Source organism: Aethalodelphis obliquidens, unplaced genomic scaffold (genome assembly GCF_003676395.1).
Source record: "Aethalodelphis obliquidens isolate GAN/ISIS:26980383/991018 unplaced genomic scaffold, ASM367639v1 scaffold3, whole genome shotgun sequence".
Lineage (NCBI taxonomy): Eukaryota > Metazoa > Chordata > Mammalia > Artiodactyla > Delphinidae > Aethalodelphis > Aethalodelphis obliquidens.
Window position 1 is genome coordinate 9,733,589 of NW_020837947.1, and position 19,958 is coordinate 9,753,546.

Sequence of the window (19,958 nt, forward strand, 5' to 3'; positions counted from 1 at the left end):
TTAATTAATGTAATTTACCATGCATTTTATCATTTCAGGGCAAGTCCCCCTTCATGGTACTGCTTTTTCAAAAATTTCTTGACCTTTCTTGAATGTCTATTATTCAGATGAATTTTGAATCATCTTGTCAAGTTTTTTAAATGATCCTATTTGGATTTCAACAGGAAATACTTTAAATTTATAAACTGAGAAGAATCGACAACTTGTACAGGTAAGTTTTCTGAACCAGAGACGTGGTATATTCAAGTCTTCTCTCATACGTCAGTAAAGTTTTGTGACCAACACATAGTAGGATCTTTTTTCTCTGTTTTGTACTTTAATCAGTTATAGCTAATATACAGGAAAGCTAAAGATTTTTATAAGATTGATTTTACAGCCAGCCACCCTAGTGAACCCTCAATTCATTCTAGAAGTTTTCCTTACTTGTTATTTGTGTCCTTGATCTGCCGGAGCCTGCAGAAGGGGGGTGTCACACTTCACCTCCTGGCTGTTACCTGGCTTCCTGTCATGGTTCTTACCATATTTCTCATTACGTAGTATTAAACTGGCATTCAGACTCATGAGCCTGATTAACGTGATTCTTCCCTGAGGGATCAATCGGTTCTTGCTCTGCCGACAAAACCAAGTTTCAGAGATGGCAGAGCTGAGTTGGCCCATGTCCTGTGACATAAGCCTTCTTGCAAGTTCTAACCTGTCACGAGGGCAGGAATTTCTTCTAGCTCGTCTCCATCAGATGTTAATCCGGCTTCTGTTCAGAAAGTCCTAGGGATAGGAGACAGTATAATTCAAGGTTCCTAATTCCATCTGGGGGACATTTCAGAGGCTCTTATTTATCGTGACGAAATCTACCTAGTCTAGCTTCTCCCTGTGTCTCTGGGAGATTCTACTGCCTCCTTTAACACTTTCTCTGATCTATTTCTTCTTCGATGACATGGTTAAGATTTCCCTCCACCGCAGTCACCACCCCCGTAAATGGGGCTCCTGTTTGGCAGCGTTGCTGACCTACAGATAACAGCCTTTGGGTCTGGTGGTGATCCTGGTCCGATGTGCTTTGGCCAGGGCAACTGGGTCACGTGATCATGTGACATAAAGCCTCTGCGAGTGGAACTCCTTTGGCCATTTTCCCCAGAAGCTGAGGCTGTGATCGGCATACAGCACACCACTGGGTTTCTCCAGTATGTGCTACACTCATAACCACAGCACACGGCATTCCTTTAAGAGAAATTCTGTATAATGTAGAAGAATGTGCCTAAGCTAACTGGTTACCTTACAGTCAGGAGTCAAGATGGACCTGCTGCTGAATCTGTAATTACGAGAATCTGAGTGAAATCCTTCCTGGATACAAGATGATCTGTTACATGACCTCTTAAGGTCACTCCTATTTCCATAGTCATGCAACTCTGTTAAAAGCAACCAAATAAGGATAAATATATAGCAGGGCTTGAAATAGTAAATCTAATTCTACCGTAAGTCAGTCTATTTTGGTTTCTCAACTCTACCAATTCAGAATGTGCTTTGGTGACTGCGTTTTTCTTCCTAATTGATTGGAATGAGTAGATTATTCATGACCCTTTCGGCTTCCCCCCTTTACCCCCCAATAAATAGCCCTTTTTCTTCTCTCTTAGAATGGGACGAATAGCTCTAAATTTGACTTGGGAAAGTGAGATGTTATTTTTGGCTCAAGTAGAATTAGAACTTAGACCCCTGAGTGAAATCTGGTCTTCACTAATCCAGCCACCCTTTGGGTTCAGACTAACTGCTGGGTGGAGACCTTAAATTTTAGATCTGACCTTGAGCTGTAAGAAGGGTAGGCATTGCTCTCTGCCCCCTAAATGAAATAGCCTCATTTCTCCAAACTTAGCTAGCATCATAGAGCTGGGGGGGAGGGGACGGATGGTAGAAACAATCCTAGTGAGCAGCTGGTTCAGAATTTCTCAAACTATAAAGTATACACTATGCTCCTAAACAAAGGGTTCCATGCTCAGATTCCCTGCAGAATCATTGCTTACTGTGTCCTCCTCTTGAAGACTCTGGGAAGCCCTACAGCAAAGCAACCTGTTATATCTTGTTTGCCAAATTTCTTTGAACACACCACCCCCACCCCCAGCCTTTTTTTCCAGGTAGCACCTAACAGCTCTGGAACTGACATGCCATGAAACGTATTTTGAAGAGTGCTGATCTATTCACTCATTTTACGGAGGAGGACAGTGAAGCCCCTATTAAGAGATGTGGAGACAATCATTCCCCACGCCTGGCAGGGCTGGGAACTTGACCCTGGCTTCCAGACAACCTGTCCAGGCTCTTTCTCTCACCTTGAAAGAGGAGTCATTAATGGTGGCAGCTTTGAGGTATCCCCTAGCACATTTTCATTGTCTGGAATTTGAGGTTGTATTTATTTATAGTTCACTCAGCAATGAATCCATCAAATGCTCTGAATGTTTCTAAAAGGGCATTGGGCCCTGTACAGCTGACCTAAATGAAACACTCTCTTTTAAATTGCATGTAATTTACTATATAGTGAAATATTTTATCATGCTATATCATACCATTCTAAGAGGTTATTATTTTTATATGAAAAAGTAAATCAAAAGCATCAAATCTCAGTAAAATATGTCACTAAGGTGAAAGTGTATGGCCCAGTGAGAAGTAACCACAGACACTTCTTTTTTGTTTTTGTTTTTGCGGTACGCAGGCCTCTCACTGTTGTGGCCTCTCCCATTGCAGAGCACAGGCTCCGGACGCGCAGGCTCAGCGGCCATGGCTCACAGGCCCAGCCGCTCTGCGGCATGTGGGATCTTCCCGGACCAGGGCACGAACCCGTGTCCCCTGCTTCGGCAGGCGGACTCGCAACCACTGCGCCACCAGGGAAGCCCTAGACATTTCTTTTAAACACAGAGCACAATAGTTGGTGAGTCAAAATTATAAAAAGTTGTCCAAAGGCCACGTGTATATTTTTTCAAATTGTGTAAAGTCAAGTAGTTTGAGCATGCTAGCACTCTTTGGAAGTAACATTTTTCTGACTTATTCTCTGAATTTCAAAGGCACTTTGAATCTATATGCATTTTAGCACTTCTTTAGCCATACAATTGTTTATGAGACTCTAGTCCTGGATACTTTGAAATCTTTCTCAAGATTTTTTTTATGCCTGAATACACTTAAGGTAAGAGATATACTCCCATCAGCTGGGATATTTTAAATTGGCTTCTAGCTTCTGAAAATCAAGTTTCCAAATATGTTTCCAAAGCTAGTACTGACCCATGTGATACCTTTTTGTGAATGAGAAAAAGTGCTCCTTCCTGGGGGCATTTGCAGCTCTGCACTAGGGCACAAGTCCTGGTGAGCGGACTGCAGGCTGGATTCCAGTTCCACCTGTCCCCCCAGATGGAGGCCCTCGTGCAAATGAACAAGTCGCACAAATAAAGCAGGGGTCCTGTCTGCTTCCGTTCCTCTCCTCCAGCCCTCCATGCCTGAAGACCTGATCAGGCTCTATTTACGGAACCTTGGGCCTCTCACTTCATCTTGCTGACTCAGCACAGAGTCCTGCTGACTCTCAGTGCTCCGGATCTGATAACTGGGCTCCTGACCATGGTCTCTTTTTTGGTGCCCTTGCTATTTTAACTGGGTTTGTGCCTTGCAGTGACCAGTTACCATCTCTGGGTCTTCAGTTCTGCCCAAGGTCAGGACCTATTATCCATGAACCAATCTCTTGGTAATGCCAGCCTTCCTGCCTGAGGTTCTGAACTCTCTCCCCTGCCCTGGATCTCATGATGTCATATTCATGATTGAGAAATCCTCCCACTTCATCTCACAACTAGACCACCTGAAGTGAAGACCTCTCTTGCAGTGACCCCTTAGGCATGTGCTTTGTCCCCCAGAATAAGCCCACTTGCTTCTGAGTCATTTGTTGGGGTCTCAGTTGCTGGGCCTACTTCTGGGAACTAGCCACTTACTCGCATGCCCCGCTCTGAATTCCAAGATCCCACAGTCCAGATTCAGTACAAGTGCTGACCCATCTCCTAGGCTTTCTATATCCACATGTGCAATAATAGTTAATATTCAGAGGGGTGACCTTGAGCAGTGTAGATTTCGAAAGCAAGAAATAAAAATGTTGCTTCTGTCCTTATTTTACTTTTTAAGGCAGAAAGTAGAAGAAATATAGGTAGAAAGAATATCAACCACAAAAGTTGAAACAAAAAAATGCCTTTATGAAATTCTTACTTACTTAGAAAATTGAGGGCCATGGAACTATATGCTCCAAAAAACCAAGAGCTTTGCCTCTTGACTTCACCACAGTAAAGCCAGGGCCAAGACCATAACAGGTGCTCAGTTAATACTTGCTGAATGAATGAAACTAAAATCTATCTAAACATAGTATTTAATCAAGAAAGTTTTCTTCTTCTAGTTCATATAGTCACTCTTCTATCATACATGTGATAGAACCTGTCTTTTTAGTCATTTTGTAGTTTATGATCTTTAATACATCAGAATAAAAGGGGATAATTAATAAAAATAAACACAATACACATAATAAGCACTAATGACACTAGTGGTTGATATCATGGATCTCAGTAAACGTGAGTGAAACGTGGGGCTGTATACGAAATACTGGCAAAGTGATAATATTGGCATAAGTGGAAAGATATTTCACTTTTGGCAGTGTTAAAGGGTTTTCTACGACTGGGATACACACACAGGACTAAAAATAATCATGCTTTATGTTGCCAGAATACTTGACAATTTACAAAATATTTGAACAAATGTGATCATATTTGATCCTCAGGAGAAAGTCGAGGAACATAGTTAAAAGCAATTATGTGCATCACTTTTTTTAAAGAAAATATCTAGTGGTTGATGAAATATAACACCTTTCAAAAAGATTTCTGGTCTATCAATAACAACTCAACTGATAATGTAGAAAAATATTAAAAAGATACTCTAATAAAGAAAAAATGAAAGGAAGGAACTTGTAATGGCAAATTTCAATTACTGTGATGAAGATAGACTTATATTATTCAACCTGGGAGTTACAGACTGCAATTCTAAGAGATAAGGAATGAAATGCTGGAAGTGAGTAATGAGACTCAAGCTTTGGAAGTCTAGTTTCAGCTCACTGAAGAGGAATTATTACCATACTTGCCATTTATATTACATGATATTGATTGTTGTGCACTTCAAAATAGCTATAACTTTGGGAATCCAGAGCAGATATTGGGAAGCATTCAAGAGGCTCTGGTAGTCCACCAGGGGATGCAAATACCATGCAGGGTTCTCAGCCAGCCTGGAGTCTCTCCTTCTGACACATGCTTCTCACTCTTGCTTCCTTGCTTTCCAAGAGTGTTGTCCCTCGATATCCTGCTGGAGAGTCTGGTGAGTAACTCTGGAAACCTACATAATATTTCTACTTAGACAGAAAAATCTATCTTTTAAATAAGGTGATATATTTTAAAGTATTTTTATTGTTTTCTTTCCTTTTTTTTCCCTTTTCATAAAAGTAACAAGTCCTTTGTTAAAAATGATTCAAACATTATAGAAATATGTAAAAATGTTGCTTTGGTCATCATTTTACTTATTAAGGTAGAAAGTATAAGAGGTACGAATAGAAAACTTTACCTCCGCCTTTGCTCAAGGTAACCTCCATTAATAAATCAGTGTAAGATCCAGTGGATCTTTTCTTCTATGCACACACTTAATTAGGCAATAATTTTTAATCTCTGCACTACATTTTTGACAGCTATCTTATATCAGGAAGTAGTGAGGAGAATGATCCTACTAAGGATCCTATGTGATCCTTATGAGATTTTAAAAAGAATTCAACCTCATACTTCAAACAGGGAGAAATTGAATCTCTCAAGAAATATTTTTAAAAACTAATTGGGGAAAAAAGCCCATCAGTGTTTGGAATTAGCTAGAGCTAGGGCTACCCAAATTCTGGGAACTGCAATGCTAACTGGTTTCTAGCTTTCACAATTTGAAATAGAATCTACAGGGGCCAAAAGGTTTGAAATAAGAATGTGGTCAGAGGCATCACTGGTATGGACTTTGAACTGACTAAAACAAACACCAAAATAGCAACAGAGTCTGTCTCAGATGAACTTGCTTTCCCAGCATGCTCTTTCGCTTGTGAGACAGTTCTATTACATTTTTCTAAAAGGGACTCATGCTTCCGTTGAAAAGGCAGTCCTGCTCGCATTGCACGGGGCACTGTTTAGGAACTGATAACTGGTTTCCACTTGGAATGCTCTGTCTGGCTGTTTTAGAAATAGTGTCAATGTCTTGCAAAGACACTGTGCTCCAAATGTTTGCAAGTCTCCTGTTTGGAGCTTGCATCATGCATTTCCATAGAAACCAGTCTAGGTGAGATTTCAGGGTTCCTAGAACAGACCAGCTAATCAGATTGCACCTGAAATACCTAATTGTGTGCACTATAGAAATACGAGTGACATTGTCTTTAAAATATGTTTTCTTTAAGCATTCTAACTTGGGATGCCTGGAATGTGGTTCTAATCTCCGGGCCAGGGACTCTCCATCCTTGTACCAGACGTGTTTCCCAGGCCTTGAAATCACCATCCCCCAGGACCTGGGAGAGAACAAGGCACAGTAGGCTGGGGGATGGTGATGTAATTCCCCCACAAGCTTGCCTTGTCCAAGTAGCTCTCAGTCCCTCCTCTCCAAGGTGTGTATCTGACAAGGATCCTCAAAATGTAAATTGCTTGCTAAGGCAAAGATTACCCGTTGGTTTGCTTTAATTGCCTCTCTGCCCTCTGTTTACCGGGAAAGTAAGCTTTCGCGTAGGAAGGAGGAAAGCAGTCCTTTACTTTTGGGAGTTAGAAAGAAGATAGAAGTTTGTGAACCACATGCTCAGAAATAAAAACAGACAGGTGCCCAACAGGGTTTGTAGTTACTGTCTCAAAATGGAGACAGGCTCCAGAGTCCAGGACACTGTAACTTTCCTAAATTTAAGGAGGCTTTATCTCTCTTCTGTTTCTAACAGTAAATAGTAATATAATCCTTAAAATCAAAAATTTCTATGCTTTTTGGGGGGAATAGCAAAGAATGGGGAGAGTCGAGGAGTCAGCACTTTTTCTCTCTAAACAGTCTTGAGAGAACAGAATTCCAAATGTTAAAACGGTCCTGGACTTTGTTTGTTGGGAGTTTTTGAATGATTGATTTTATTTCAGTACTGCCTGTTCATATGGATTTTAAAGGTGTAAACTGTGAGTAAGACAAAGAGAAGACGGTCTCCAAGTGGAACCTGAAGCATCAACATCACTCGGGAACTTGTTAGACATGCATGTTCTCAAAACCCACCCTAGCCCTACCGAATCAAAAACTCTGGGATTGGAGACCAGCAATCTGTGGTCAACAAGTCCTTGCAGATGAGTCCAATTACCAAGCTCAAGCTTGAGGACCCCTCGGGGGCGGATAAGGACTTGATGGGGCTGCTTTTAAATACTGGCTCTGCTACTTCACAGCTGTGTGCATTGAGCAAGTTAGTTTCTCAGAGTTTATTGTGTTGACTGAAAACGCATAACCTAAAAGCTTTATTTGAAGACCTTACTTAGCACTATAGCCTGGGAATCAGCCTCTCAGATAGCTCTGAGGAACTGTTCCAAAGAGGTAAGGGAGGAGCCAGGATATTTAGGAGTTTTTGCTAAAAAAACAAAAATGTAGTCGAGCATCAAAAGATTACTGCTAATCACAAAAACCAGACATCTCAAGTTAATGATTTTAGTGCTTTTTTACGTATGGGAAGATGCAAGAATCTGGGCTCATTGAATTTATTCCTTTGAGATGCACCTTAACTAACTAGCGCCAGTATCCTGTTTTTCTGCAGCCCGAATTGCCCTCAGGGAGCACCACGGGGGTGGCTGCAGTGCCTGATGGCTTGATGGAGGGCAACATTCATTGTTTACTGGGATGGCAGGCAACAGTTTTTTTGTTGTTTTTGTTTTGTTTTGTTTTTGGTCCACAATGGAGAAGACTAAATGAGATAATTTATTTGAAGCACTTAGGGTAATGCCAGACACACAGAAAACACTCAATAAATGTTAGCTGCTATGGTCACCATTGTGTATAGGGGGAAGGTTAAGTCTAGGGACCTTCAACAAATTAGCACAGCATTTGCCAGCTTAAAGGGCTCTTTCAGATTCTGACACTGTGCTTGCAAAGAATCCAAAGTTAAATAAATTCTTTGTGATTTCTCCCACACAGAAATTTGAACAGAGCAGTAGTGCTCAACCTGGCTCATTATCAGAAGCTCAATGGAGCTTTTAAACCGCCCTGCCTGGACCTTCAGAGCCGTCAACTCCAGTGGTAGGCCCTGGGCATCTATAATTTTAAAAAATCTCTATAGGCAATGCTGCAAAACAGCTACTGGAATCGAAGGGGATAATAACTAGAGCTAAGATGCACTAAGTGTTTGTGCCAGGCACTATGCTAACTCCTTTACCTACACTGCTTCATTTCATTCTTACGGCAATACTATGAGGTGGGTTCTATCAGTTTCTGTATTTTGCAGGTGAGGAAACTGAGGTAAGTGAGCCTAATAACCCAATCACATAGCTGAGAAGTGGTTTAGGACCAGAGCCCAGGTTTGGGCTATTAACTGCATTTTAACTGATGCATTCATTTACTCTTTCATCCAACATTTATTTATTATACATGACCAGGTAACACTCTGAGAGCCGGGACGTATAAAAATGAATAAAGATCTCCATCCCCATCTCAAGAAGTTCATGGCTTTTGCTGTTGTCGTTCAGACTGAACAAGAATGACAGATTGCCTCATTTTAAAAGATGATGTCATGTGTCTGTCTTTGAGAGGCTGAAAAGATTTTCTATGACTACCAGCCTCCTCCTCTCAATGGCCACTTACTGAATCCACCACCTTTTGCAAATTAGCCTCCCAGTCTGTGAAGACCGGGTCTGTCTGTTGGCCGCTGGCGCTGAGCCGCTCTGGGGCAGCCTTGAAGCTCCGTGTTAGCAACCCCTTAGGGTGTTCCTCTGCTCTCCTGGCTGCGGTTGTGCCATTCACTTCAGTTCAGCATGCTAGCCATCCAGTTCCTTCGGCTGGACAATCAATCAAACCGTGGGGTAGGAAGCGCATCACCACACAGCTCATAGGCTGGCAGTCTTCCAGGGATAAAGCCTGTCCCTTACACCTAAAGCGACAGCTGTTACGAAATTTCCCAGCAAAGTACAGAGAAAAGGCTGAGGCCTACTTTTTAGAATCGTGAAATGTTAACGCCGGCCAAATCTTCAGACATAGTGTACGGCTCACCGGGAAACAGAGCTGCAGGGTCTCTAACCAGGCTGGGACTGGGCTCCTGGCGCAATCTGCAACCCCTCACTGCCCCCTAGAGTCAAAGCTGAGCCGTGTTTCAAATAGACACAATATTAAAGTGCAGCGATCATCACCTTGGAGCAGGCAAATGATCCTCCCTGGTTGACAGCCTTGGAAGACACCGCCCCCGGGGTGCAGCCACAGCAGCTTCCCCGCTCGCGCGCGGGGGAGGACAGAAGTTTTGGGGCAAAGGTCGTTCTCCGGACCGGTATTCAGGTTGCACAGATGGAGGGGGCAGCGGAACCTTTCTCCTCCGCCTAGCTCTCGCTTCCACCCGGTCCCAGTTGGCGCCGGACGCAGTAGTGGAGGCTTATAAACATGGAGACAGAGGATACTGGGACTGGAGAGCCGTCTTCTCGGCTGGGGGCTCCGGCGTCCACTAATGACCGGCTTTTCGTGGTTAAAGGTGTGGTGTGGTGGGGTGCGGGTGTCGGGGTAACCTCACCCGGGGCCCTAGCCTGCGCTGGAGCTGGCATTCCCACTCACACCCCGCCCAGGGAGACCTTCGCTTGGGTGCCCTGAGTTTAGTCCGTGGGCTGGTCCCGCGAGCTGTTCTGTATGTGCTGCATTTCCCCCATTCCCTCTGCAGTTTCTCTCGTGTCCTCCCTTTTCTAACTCCCACTCTCTCTTTTTGCTCCCCTGGAGAAACTTCACGCAGTTGTCCCCGGGAAGAGGGGAAGACACCCTGCGCCTATTTTCTACCTTAGCATGGCCTCAGGAACCAGAGGTCGTGTGGTCACGCAGGTTTCCCAGCCGCTGTCATTTACCTTTGCCAAGAGCTGCTTAGCCATCGTTTCTCGAAATTCAAAAGTGATTTTTAAATAGTATCTGAAACTTACTTGTGTCCATCTTTTTAACGTAAGGGTTTTTTTTTTTTTTTCCTCTCCCCACCCTCCATGCCCTACCCCCAAAACTCTTGACAGGTGGAATTTTCCTTGGTACTGTTGCTGCAGCGGGAATGCTGGCTGGATTTGTTACAACGCTATCGTTGGCTAAAAAGAGAAGTCCTGAATGGTTCAATAAGGTTTGTGACACCGAAATCCATTCATAGCATTATTGTTGTTTACAAATCAATGGCAGCTGTTTTGACTAGGAAAAGTAAAGAAAGTGTTGATGGCCTTTCACATTACTTTAAGAAGTAAACCAGTGTGCACCTCATAGATTCAGAAGTGTACAAATTAATCAACTGTCTGTATTTTCGTTTAAAAAGAAGTACTTTATGCGCTTTTTAAACTTTTAGCAGAACAAGACTTTGAAAGCTCATCCAGTACATTTCCTATTCACAGCATGACATTAAATCTAAATCTAGGTAAATCATTCTCAGTTGTAAGAGGGCCCAATATTGTATGTACCACTAAAAAAGAAAAAAAATGCCAATTAAATTCTTGAGACAGCACTGCAAGAGACTTTTCTCAGAGATGTTAAAATGATGAAATACAGTGCATCTTAGTATAGATGAAAAACATAGGTCAGCTCCTTGAACCCAGAAACCATGCATGCTTGTGCAGTGCAGCAGCCCCACTCCCTAGAAAATTGCCTGGCACATAGTAGGTGCTCAGTAAATTTTGGTTGAATGACTATAACCTACGGAGGGCAGAAAATCCTTATTCCATGAGCAAAATTGAGCAGTCATGCTGTCATGGACAGGTGTACTTCATTTTCCCAGTTGAGAAATTTTCTTCCCCTGTGGTGGTTCTTCTGTATCGTTCTGTTTCTGCCCTATCCGCCTCATAAGGTTTATTTATCCATTAATGGCTTGAACAAATGTTTATTTTGGATCTTTTATGTGCAGGCACTGTGCTAGCTAGGTGCAAGAGGTACAAAAATGAACAAAACATATGTACCCCTCAAAAAGCTAAGTCTGGTGTGGGAGACAGATGGTAAACAAATAATCACACAAATAACAATCTAATTACAATTTGATATTTGCCTTGGAATACAGTGTTATATGAAAAGTCATAAACCAGTTGAATTCCTTTTTGACTTGTATTTATCTTTAATAATCTAACAATCATATTCAAGCCTTAAGAATGGCAAGAGACCACATTTCAAGTGCATTTGGATTCCCCTCTGAATACTCAGAGTTCCTATGGAGTTTCCCAAATCACTGTTATGAGCTCATGGTCATTTTTCCCCTATGTCACAGAATATTTTCAGCGCAGAAATATATATTTTGTGAAGGAAATCAGTGAAACCTGACTGATAGTGGTGTTTTAACAGTGGAGTTTTGGTTGATTTCTAAATCCAAGTTAACATGATAACCTTTGGGTCACAGATCTTTTTTGAGAATCTGATGAAAGCTAGCGATTCTCTCTCAGGAAATAAAAAGCACATATACATGTTCACAACTTTGCATTCTGTTTTGTGGTTCTGAGATTTGATATCACACATGGCCTTTATAGTCTAACGTGGTGGTTTTCAAACTGTGGTCCACAGAACCCTGGGGATACTTGAGACCCGTTGGGGGTCTGTAAAGTCAGTTATTTTCATAATACTGCTAAGATACCTGCACTAATGATACAGAAACAACAGAGGGTAAAACTGCTGGTGCCTTGCTGTAGTCGAGGCAGTGGCCCCAAACTATACTAGCAGGCATAGTTTTCTTCCTTCCTGTGCACCCGAGGTTAAACCCATCATTGCATAAGAGTATCCTTGATGAAGAAGTAAAATTATTTATTTTTAATATCTTGACCCTTGAACTTAACCTCTTTAATATTCTGTGTGAAGAAATAGGAAGTACACATAAAGCGCTTCTGCTTTATACCAAAGTAATATGTTTTTCTCAAGAAAAAGCAGTTGTGTGAGATACACACTGAACTAGCCACTTTTTTTCATGGCATATTATTTTCACTTGTAAGAGCAACAGACAAATTGTAGTTATTCGGAAGTGAGTATTTGGTAGACATTTTCTTGAAAATGAACAAAATGAACCTGTCTCTTCAAGCAAGCAATTGTTAGTATTTGTTGCCAGTGATAAAATTCCAGTTTTTGAGTAAAAATTAGATTTTAGAAAACATGTGTCTGCCATTGTGAGCTTGCCAGCTGCTCAAACACTTAAAAGGCTTTTCTTTTTTTTAAAGATTTATTTATTTAGTTAGTTAGTTATCTAATTTATTTTTGGCTGCTGTTGGGTCTTAGTTGTGGCACGTGGGATCTTCATTGCATCACATGGGCTCTTCGTTGTGGTGCACAGGCTTCTCTCTAGTTGTGGTGTGCAGGCTCCAGGGCGCATGGGCTCTGTAGTTGTGGCGTGTGGGTTCTGTAGTTGTGGCGTGTGGGTTCCCGAGCGCATAGGCTCTGTAGTTGTGGCACGCGGGCTCTCTAGTTGAGGCGCATGAGCTCAGTAGTTATGGCACGTGGGCTTAGTTGCCCCACGACATGTGGGATCTTAGTTCCCTGACCAGGGATCGAACCCACATCACATGCATTATAAGGTGGATTCTTTACCACTGGACCACCAGGGAAGTACCTAAAAGGCTTTTCTAATGAGATTGGTAGGGATATGAATGATGTAATTCTTTGGTATTTAATAAATAAATGATGTCAACAGTTGAAAGATAACTGTTATCTTGGCAAATCATTATTTTCTGAATGATCATGATGCCTGGATAAAAGTTCCATTCAAAAATGCAGATTAGACTAATGGGTTTTAATGTAATAAAGTACAAAAATTCATTGATATGATTTTATATTCCATATTGCAGATAATTTTTAAGAAACTATTTGTTGAGTTTGGGTATAGTATCAAAGAAGGGAGGCTATTAAAATACTCCTCCCTTTTCCAATCACATATCTGTATGAGGAGAGATCTTATTCGTATACTTCAACCAATAAACATATTGCAACAGATTGAATATAGACACGTATATGAAAATTCAGCTGTCTTTATTAAACCAGACATTTAAAAAATTAACAAAAATGTAAAACATTGCCTATCTTTGCACTAAATGTTTTGTTTTGTAAGATGGTTATTTTAATTCACATAATCAGAAATCTTTGGGATCAAAGTGTAAATGGATCCTGAGACCAGGAAGTTTGAGAACCCCTGTTTTGGAGGTTAAATATCCTTCAAATAACAGTTATTTCAAGACCCATTTAGGTAATGAACAGACCATAAGGGTGAGTCATCATCTTTCTGATATAGTTACAACTTATGAGAAATTATAAAAATAAATCTTTAAAAAATATATATTGTTTATGTTACAACAACACGGCTGTTTCTGTGATGTAAAGAATATAGCAAAATGTATCAGGTAAGAATGCTCTGTAGGGGAAATAGCTAGATTGAGCATTCTTTTTAAATATCAGTTTGATTTATGTCAAATTCAGCCCAGGATTAAACTGAAAAAAAAAAAAAACTAAACTAAAAACATGAGCCTTATTCTTAGGTAAGCAGTTAACTTTCTGGAAAAGCTGAACAATTCGTTCTTGATAGGTCCTGCACCTGTGAATAATAGATTAATTCTTGTTAAAATAGATACAAGATAAGGGGCACCCGTGTCTTTAAGCATAAGAGGTATTATAAACACAAATTAATGGAAAATAACTTTTTTGTTTTATCTTGGATATTAAATATCATAACTGCTTTGTGATTTGTTAAATTCAAACTTCCATATGCACATGGCTTCATTTTAATTTAAATGAAAAAAATAAACAATGTGGTAGTGAAGAAAAAGGTAGCTTTCATTTATATATATGTGACTAGCATATGTGGTTATATGTAAAGATCTTTTAAAGCAACATTATTTTTTGGCAAGTCAGTCTTTCCCTGCAACCAGTCAGTGTTCATTTTGAAAATTCTGAGCAGGCTATATGAAGGTCATGTGATGTATAACTCCAGCGGATAAAGCTTGTGACTAGACTTTTAAAAACTTAATAATAAGGGCAGATCAATTTTTTAACATCATTTCCACTAAAATTCATTTTTGGAAGTATGTAGACAGTAACTGATAATAACTCACTTCCTTTCACAATCAATTTCTGAGACTGATATACAAATACAGCATGTACCTTTTTTTTTTTAATCTGAAAATTTGGCAAACCTAAGATTTTATTTGGAGTATTGCTGTGTTATTAAGGGTTATTTTTATACATAGTTACCTTTTTTACTTAGCAAAACAAATGTGGGTTTGTGTAGACTTTTAAAAATTTATGTATATCTGTAATACATATATAATTTCTTCTTAGGGAAATAAGAGATTTTTAATTTAAGTTTCTAAAATAAAATTTAAGCCAAAGCACGTAAACTGACCCTGCTGTAATAATATTTGGTTAATGATACTGCTTCTGGATGAAAATGCAAGCCAATTAGAAATTAGTGCGTTTGTGTGAGATCTGTTGCTGAAATTATAGCGACATGAGAAGAAGGAATAAGATTAGAGAGTAGTATATTGTTTTCATCATAGAAAATGGCTAAAGAAAAAATCTCTTGAAAATCTGGTCAGGACCAGGATATATCTACAAAAAGTATGTCATTAGATAAGATCTGCTAGGTCTAGGCATGGGGATACAGATAAAGTGTTTCTATGTACTATGAATAACATTCACAATCACAAATGCATGCATAAAAAAACCTTTATTAAGAAATGGGTTGAGCAATATAAAGAAAATTCTTAAAAAAATAAGGCTTGAGTAAATGGAAATATATTTCCCGATGAAAGACAGTATGTTATAAATTTGCTGTCTCTTGCCAGTTAGCTAGTGTTTGATGTCATTCTAATGAAAATGCTAATGAATGGGAATTGGAGAACTTGACAAAACGTTTCAGGGTTTTTCTGGAAGAATTAATAGATAAAAATGGTAAAGAAATGTTTGATAAAAAGTAATGAGTATGGGCTTTCTTGGTGGCGCAGTGGTTGAGAGTCCGCCTGCCGATGCAGGGGACACGGGTTCGTGCCCCGGTCCGGGAAGATCCCACATGCCGTGGAGCGGCTGGGCCCGTGAGCCATGGCCGCTGAGCCTGCGCGTCCGGAGCCTGTGCTCCGCAACGGGAGAGGCCACAGCAGTGAGAGGCCCCCGTACTGTAAAAAAAAAAAAAAAAAAAAAAGTAATGAGTATGATATACTTTCTGGATATTAAGGCTTTTTAATGATTCTATAATTAAATCTGTGTGATTCTGTTATTTAAAAAAATCAGTTCACATTACGAAAATAGCTTAGAAACAAACCTCTCTAATTTTTTTTTTAATAGTTAGATTTTTATTACTTTATTATTATTAACATCACGATAAGAAATTATCACTTTAAGAATCAATGTTGATGTTGACGGTGCATCGCTAAGGCCTCTCACTGTTGTGGCCTCTCCCGTTGCGGAGCACAGGCTCCGGACGCGCAGGCTCAGCGGCCATGGCTCATGGGCCCAGCCGCTCCGCGGCATGTGGGATCTTCCCGGACGGGGGCACGAACCCGTGTCCCCTGCATCAGCAGGTGGACTCCCAACCGCTGCACCACCAGGGAAGCCCAAACCTCTCTAATTTTTTAAATAAGTTGGGAGAAGGATTAATCTATAGAGTGGTGCTGGGGCAGATGCTAAGCTATTGGGGGAGTAAACTCCCTTTAGTTATCAGCTTCCATTAAAACTAAATACCAGCTGAGCTAAAAAGTTAGGGGTAAAAGTTTTTTTAAAAAAAAATACAGCTAGAAGGAAAGAGAAAGGACTGGGACTTGAATGAGGGAAGGTTTTTTTTTTTTGTTCACTTTGTGTCTCTGTGTTACATTTTGGTAATTCCCTCAGTATTTCAAGCTTTTCTTTATTTGTTACAGTGATCTATGATCAGTGATCTCTGATGTGACTATGATAAAAATATTACTGACTTGCCGAAGGCACCAATGATGGTTAGCTTTTTTTGTAGCAATAAGATGTTTTATTAAATTGTCATGTACATTGTTTATTTATTTAATTTAATCTCTTCATGTCTTCTATTACTTAAATAGTTTTTTTATTAGTTATCTATTTTATACGTATTAGTATATATATATATATGTCAATCCCAATCTCCCAATTCATCCCACTACCACCCCTCCCCGCTTTCCCCCCTTGGTGTCCATACGTTTGTTCTGTACATCTGTGTCTCTGCTTCTGCCTTGCAGACCGGTTCATCTGTACCATTTCTCTAGGTGCCACATATATGCGTTAATATATGATATTTGTTTTTCTCTTTCTGATTTAACTTCACTCTGTATGACAGTCTCTAGGTCCATCCGCGTCTCTGCAAATGACCCAATTTCGTTCCTTTTTATGGCTGATAATATTCCATTGTATATATGTACCACATCTTCTTTATCCATTTGTCTGTCAGTGGGCATTTAAGTTGCTTCAATGACCTGGCTATTGTAAATAGAGCTGCAGTGAACATTGGGGTGCATGTGTCTTTTTGATTTATAGTTTTCTCTGGGTATATGCCCAGTAGTGGGATTGCTGGGTCATATGGTAATTCTGTTTTTAGTTTTCTAAGGAAGCTCCATACTGTTCTCCATAGTGACTGGATCAATTTACATTCCCACCAGCAATGCAAGAGGGTTCCCTTTTCTCCACACCCTCTCCAGCATTTGTTGTTTGTAGATTTTCTGATGATGCCCATTCTAACTGGTGTGAGGTGATACCTCATTGTAGTTTTGATTTGCATTTCTGTAATAATTAGTGATGTTGAGCAGCTTTTCATGTGCTTCTTGGCCATCTGTATGTCTTCTTTGGAAAAATGTCTATTTAGGTCTTCTGCCCATTTTTTGATTGGGTTGTTTGTTTTTTTAATATTGAACTGCATGAGCTGTTTATATATTTTGGAGTTTAATCCTTTGTCTGTTGATTAGTTTGCAAATATTTTCTCCCATTCTGAGGGTTGTCTTTTCGTCTTGTTTATGGTTTCCTTTGCTGTGCAAAAGCTTTCAAGTTTCATTAGGTCCCATTTGTTTATTTTTGTTTTTATTTCCATCACTCTAGGAGGTGGGTCAAAAAAGATCTTGCTGTGATTTATGTCAAAGAGTGTTCTTCCTATGTTTTCCTCTAAGAGTTTTATAGTGTCTGGTCTTATATTTAGGTCTTTAATCCATTTTGAGTTTATTTTTGTGTATGGTATTAGGGAGTGTTCTAATTTCATTCTTTACATGTAGCTGTCCAGTTTTCCCAGCACCACTTATTGAAGAGACTGTATTTTCTCCATTGTATATCCTTGCCTCCTTTGTCATAGATTAGTTGACCAAAGGTGCGTGGGTTTATCTCTGGGCTTTCTACCCTGTTCCATTGATCTGTGTTTCTGTTTTTATGCCAGTACCATATTGTCTTGATTACTGTAGCTTTGTAGTATAGTGTGAAGTCAGGGAGCCCGATTCCTCCAGCTCTGTTTTTTTCCCTCAAGATTGCTTTGGCTATTCAGGGTCTTTTATGTCTCCATACAGATTTTAAGATTTTTTGTTCTAGTTCTGTAAAAATATGCCTTTGGTAGTTTGATAGGAATTGCATTGAATCTGTAGATTGCTTTGGGTAGTATAGTCATTTTCACAGTGTTGATTCTTCCAATCCAAGAACATGGTATATCTCTCCATCTGTTTGTGTCATCTTTGATTTCTTTCATCAGTGTCTTAATAGTTTTCTGAGTACAGGTCTTTTACCTTCTTAGGTAGGTTTATTCCTAGGTATTTTATTCCTTTTGTTGCAGTGGTGTATGGAATTGTTTCCTTAATTTCTCTTTCTGATCTTTCGTTGTTAGTGTATACGAATGCAAGATATTTCTGTGCATTAATTTTGTATCCTGCCACTTTACCAAATTCATTGATTAGCTCTAGTAGTTTTCTGGTGGCATCTTTAGGATTCTCTATGTATAGTATCATGTCATATGCAAACAGTGACAGTTTTACTTCTTTTCCAATTTGCATTCCTTTTATTTCTTTTTCTTCTCTCGTTGCCGTGGCTAGGACTTCCAGAACTATGTTGAATAATAGTGGTGAGAGTGGACATCCTTGTATTGTTACTGGTCTTAGAGGCAGTGCTTTCAGTTTTTCACCATTGAGAATGATGTTTGCTGTGGGCTTGTCGTATATGGCCTTTAGTATGTTGAGGTAGGTTCCCTCTGTGCCCACTTTCTGGAGAGTTTTTATAATAAATGGGTGTTGAATTTTGTCAAAAGCTTTTTCTGCATCTGTTGAGATGATCATATGGTTTTTATTCTTCAGTTTGTTAATATGGTGTATCACATTGATTGATTTGCATATACCGAAGAATCCTTGTATCCCTGGGATAAACCCCACTTGATCATGGTGTATGATCCTTCTAATGTGCTGTTGGATTCTGTTTGCTAGTATTTTGTTGAGGATTTTTACATCTATATTCATCAGTGTTATTGGTCTGTAGTTTTCTTTTTTGTAGTATCTTTGTCTGGTTCTGGTATCAGGGTTGTGGCCTTGTAGAATGAGTTTAGGAGTGTTCCTTCCTCTGCAATTTTTTGGAAGAGTTTGGGAAGGATGGGTGTTAGCTCTTGTCTAAATGTTTGATAGAATTCACCTGTGAAGCCATCTTGTCCTGAACTTTTGTTTGCTGGAAGATTTTTAATCACAGTTTCAATTTCATTACTTGTGATTGGTCTGTTTATATTTTCTATTTCTTCCTGGTTCAGTCTTGGAAGGTTACCGCTTTCTAAAAATTTGTCCATTTCTTCCAGGTTGTCCATTTTATTGGCATAGAGTTGCTTGTAGTAGTCTCTTAGGATGCTTTGTATTTCTGTGGTGTCTGTTGTAACTTCTCCTTTTTCATTTCTAATTTTATTGAATTGAGTTCTCTCCCTCTTTCCCTTGATGAGTCTGACTAAAGGTTTATCAATTTTGTTTATCTTCTCAAAGAACCCGCTTTTAGTTTTATTGATCTTTGCTATTTTCTTTCTATTTCATTTATTTCTGCTCTGACCTTTATGATTTCTTTCCTTCTACTAACTTTGGGTTTTGTTTGTTCTTCTTTCTCTCGTTCCTTTAGGTGTAAGTTTAGATTGTTCATTTGAGATGTTTCTTGTTTCTTGAGGTAGGCTTGTATTGCTATAAACTTCCCTTTTAGAACTGCTTTTGCCTCATCCAATAGGTTTTGGATTGTTGTGTTTTCATCCTCATTTGTCTCTAGGAATTTTTTGATTTCCTCTCTGATTTCTTCAGTGATCTCTTGGCTATTGAGTAACGTGTTGTTTAGCCTCCATGTGTTTGTGTTCTTTATGTTTTCTTCCCTGTAATTGATTTGTAATCTCATAGCGTTGTGGTTGGAAAAGATGCTTGATATGATTTCAGTTTTCTTAAATTTACTGAGGCTTGATTTGTGACCAGGATGTGATCTGTCCTGGGGAATGTTCTGTGTGCACTTGAGAAGAAGGTGTAATCTGCTGTTTTCAGATGGAATGTCCTATAAATATCAGATCTGTCTGGTCTACTTGTGATTTGAAGCTTGTGTTTCCTTAGTAATTTTCAGTCTGGATGATCTGTCCATTGGTGTAAGTGAGGTGTTAAAGTCCCCCACTATTATTGTGTTACTGTCGATTTTCTCTTTTATAGCTGTTAGCATTTGCCTTATGTATTGAGGTGCTCCTATGTTGGGTGCATATATATTTATAGTTGTTATATTTTCTTCCTGGATTGATCCCTTGA

The 19,958-nt window shown here is 39.7% G+C and overlaps 1 protein-coding gene across 2 annotated transcripts in view; it reads left to right on the forward strand.

Moving 5' to 3' along the window:
- Window positions 1-9,579: 9,579 nt before the first annotated feature.
- TMEM242 (transmembrane protein 242) overlaps window positions 9,580-19,958 on the forward strand; it is a 47,458-nt gene continuing 37,079 nt past the window's right edge. The window contains exons 1-2 of one of the 2 annotated variants that reach the window (XM_027082599.1): window positions 9,580-9,748; window positions 10,266-10,366. In XM_027082599.1, coding sequence (XP_026938400.1) covers window positions 9,661-9,748; window positions 10,266-10,366 — 189 coding nt within the window. In that variant the 5' untranslated portion in view covers window positions 9,580-9,660. The remainder of the gene's footprint in view (window positions 9,749-10,265; window positions 10,367-19,958) is intronic. The other variant, XM_027082592.1, reaches the window with a different exon arrangement.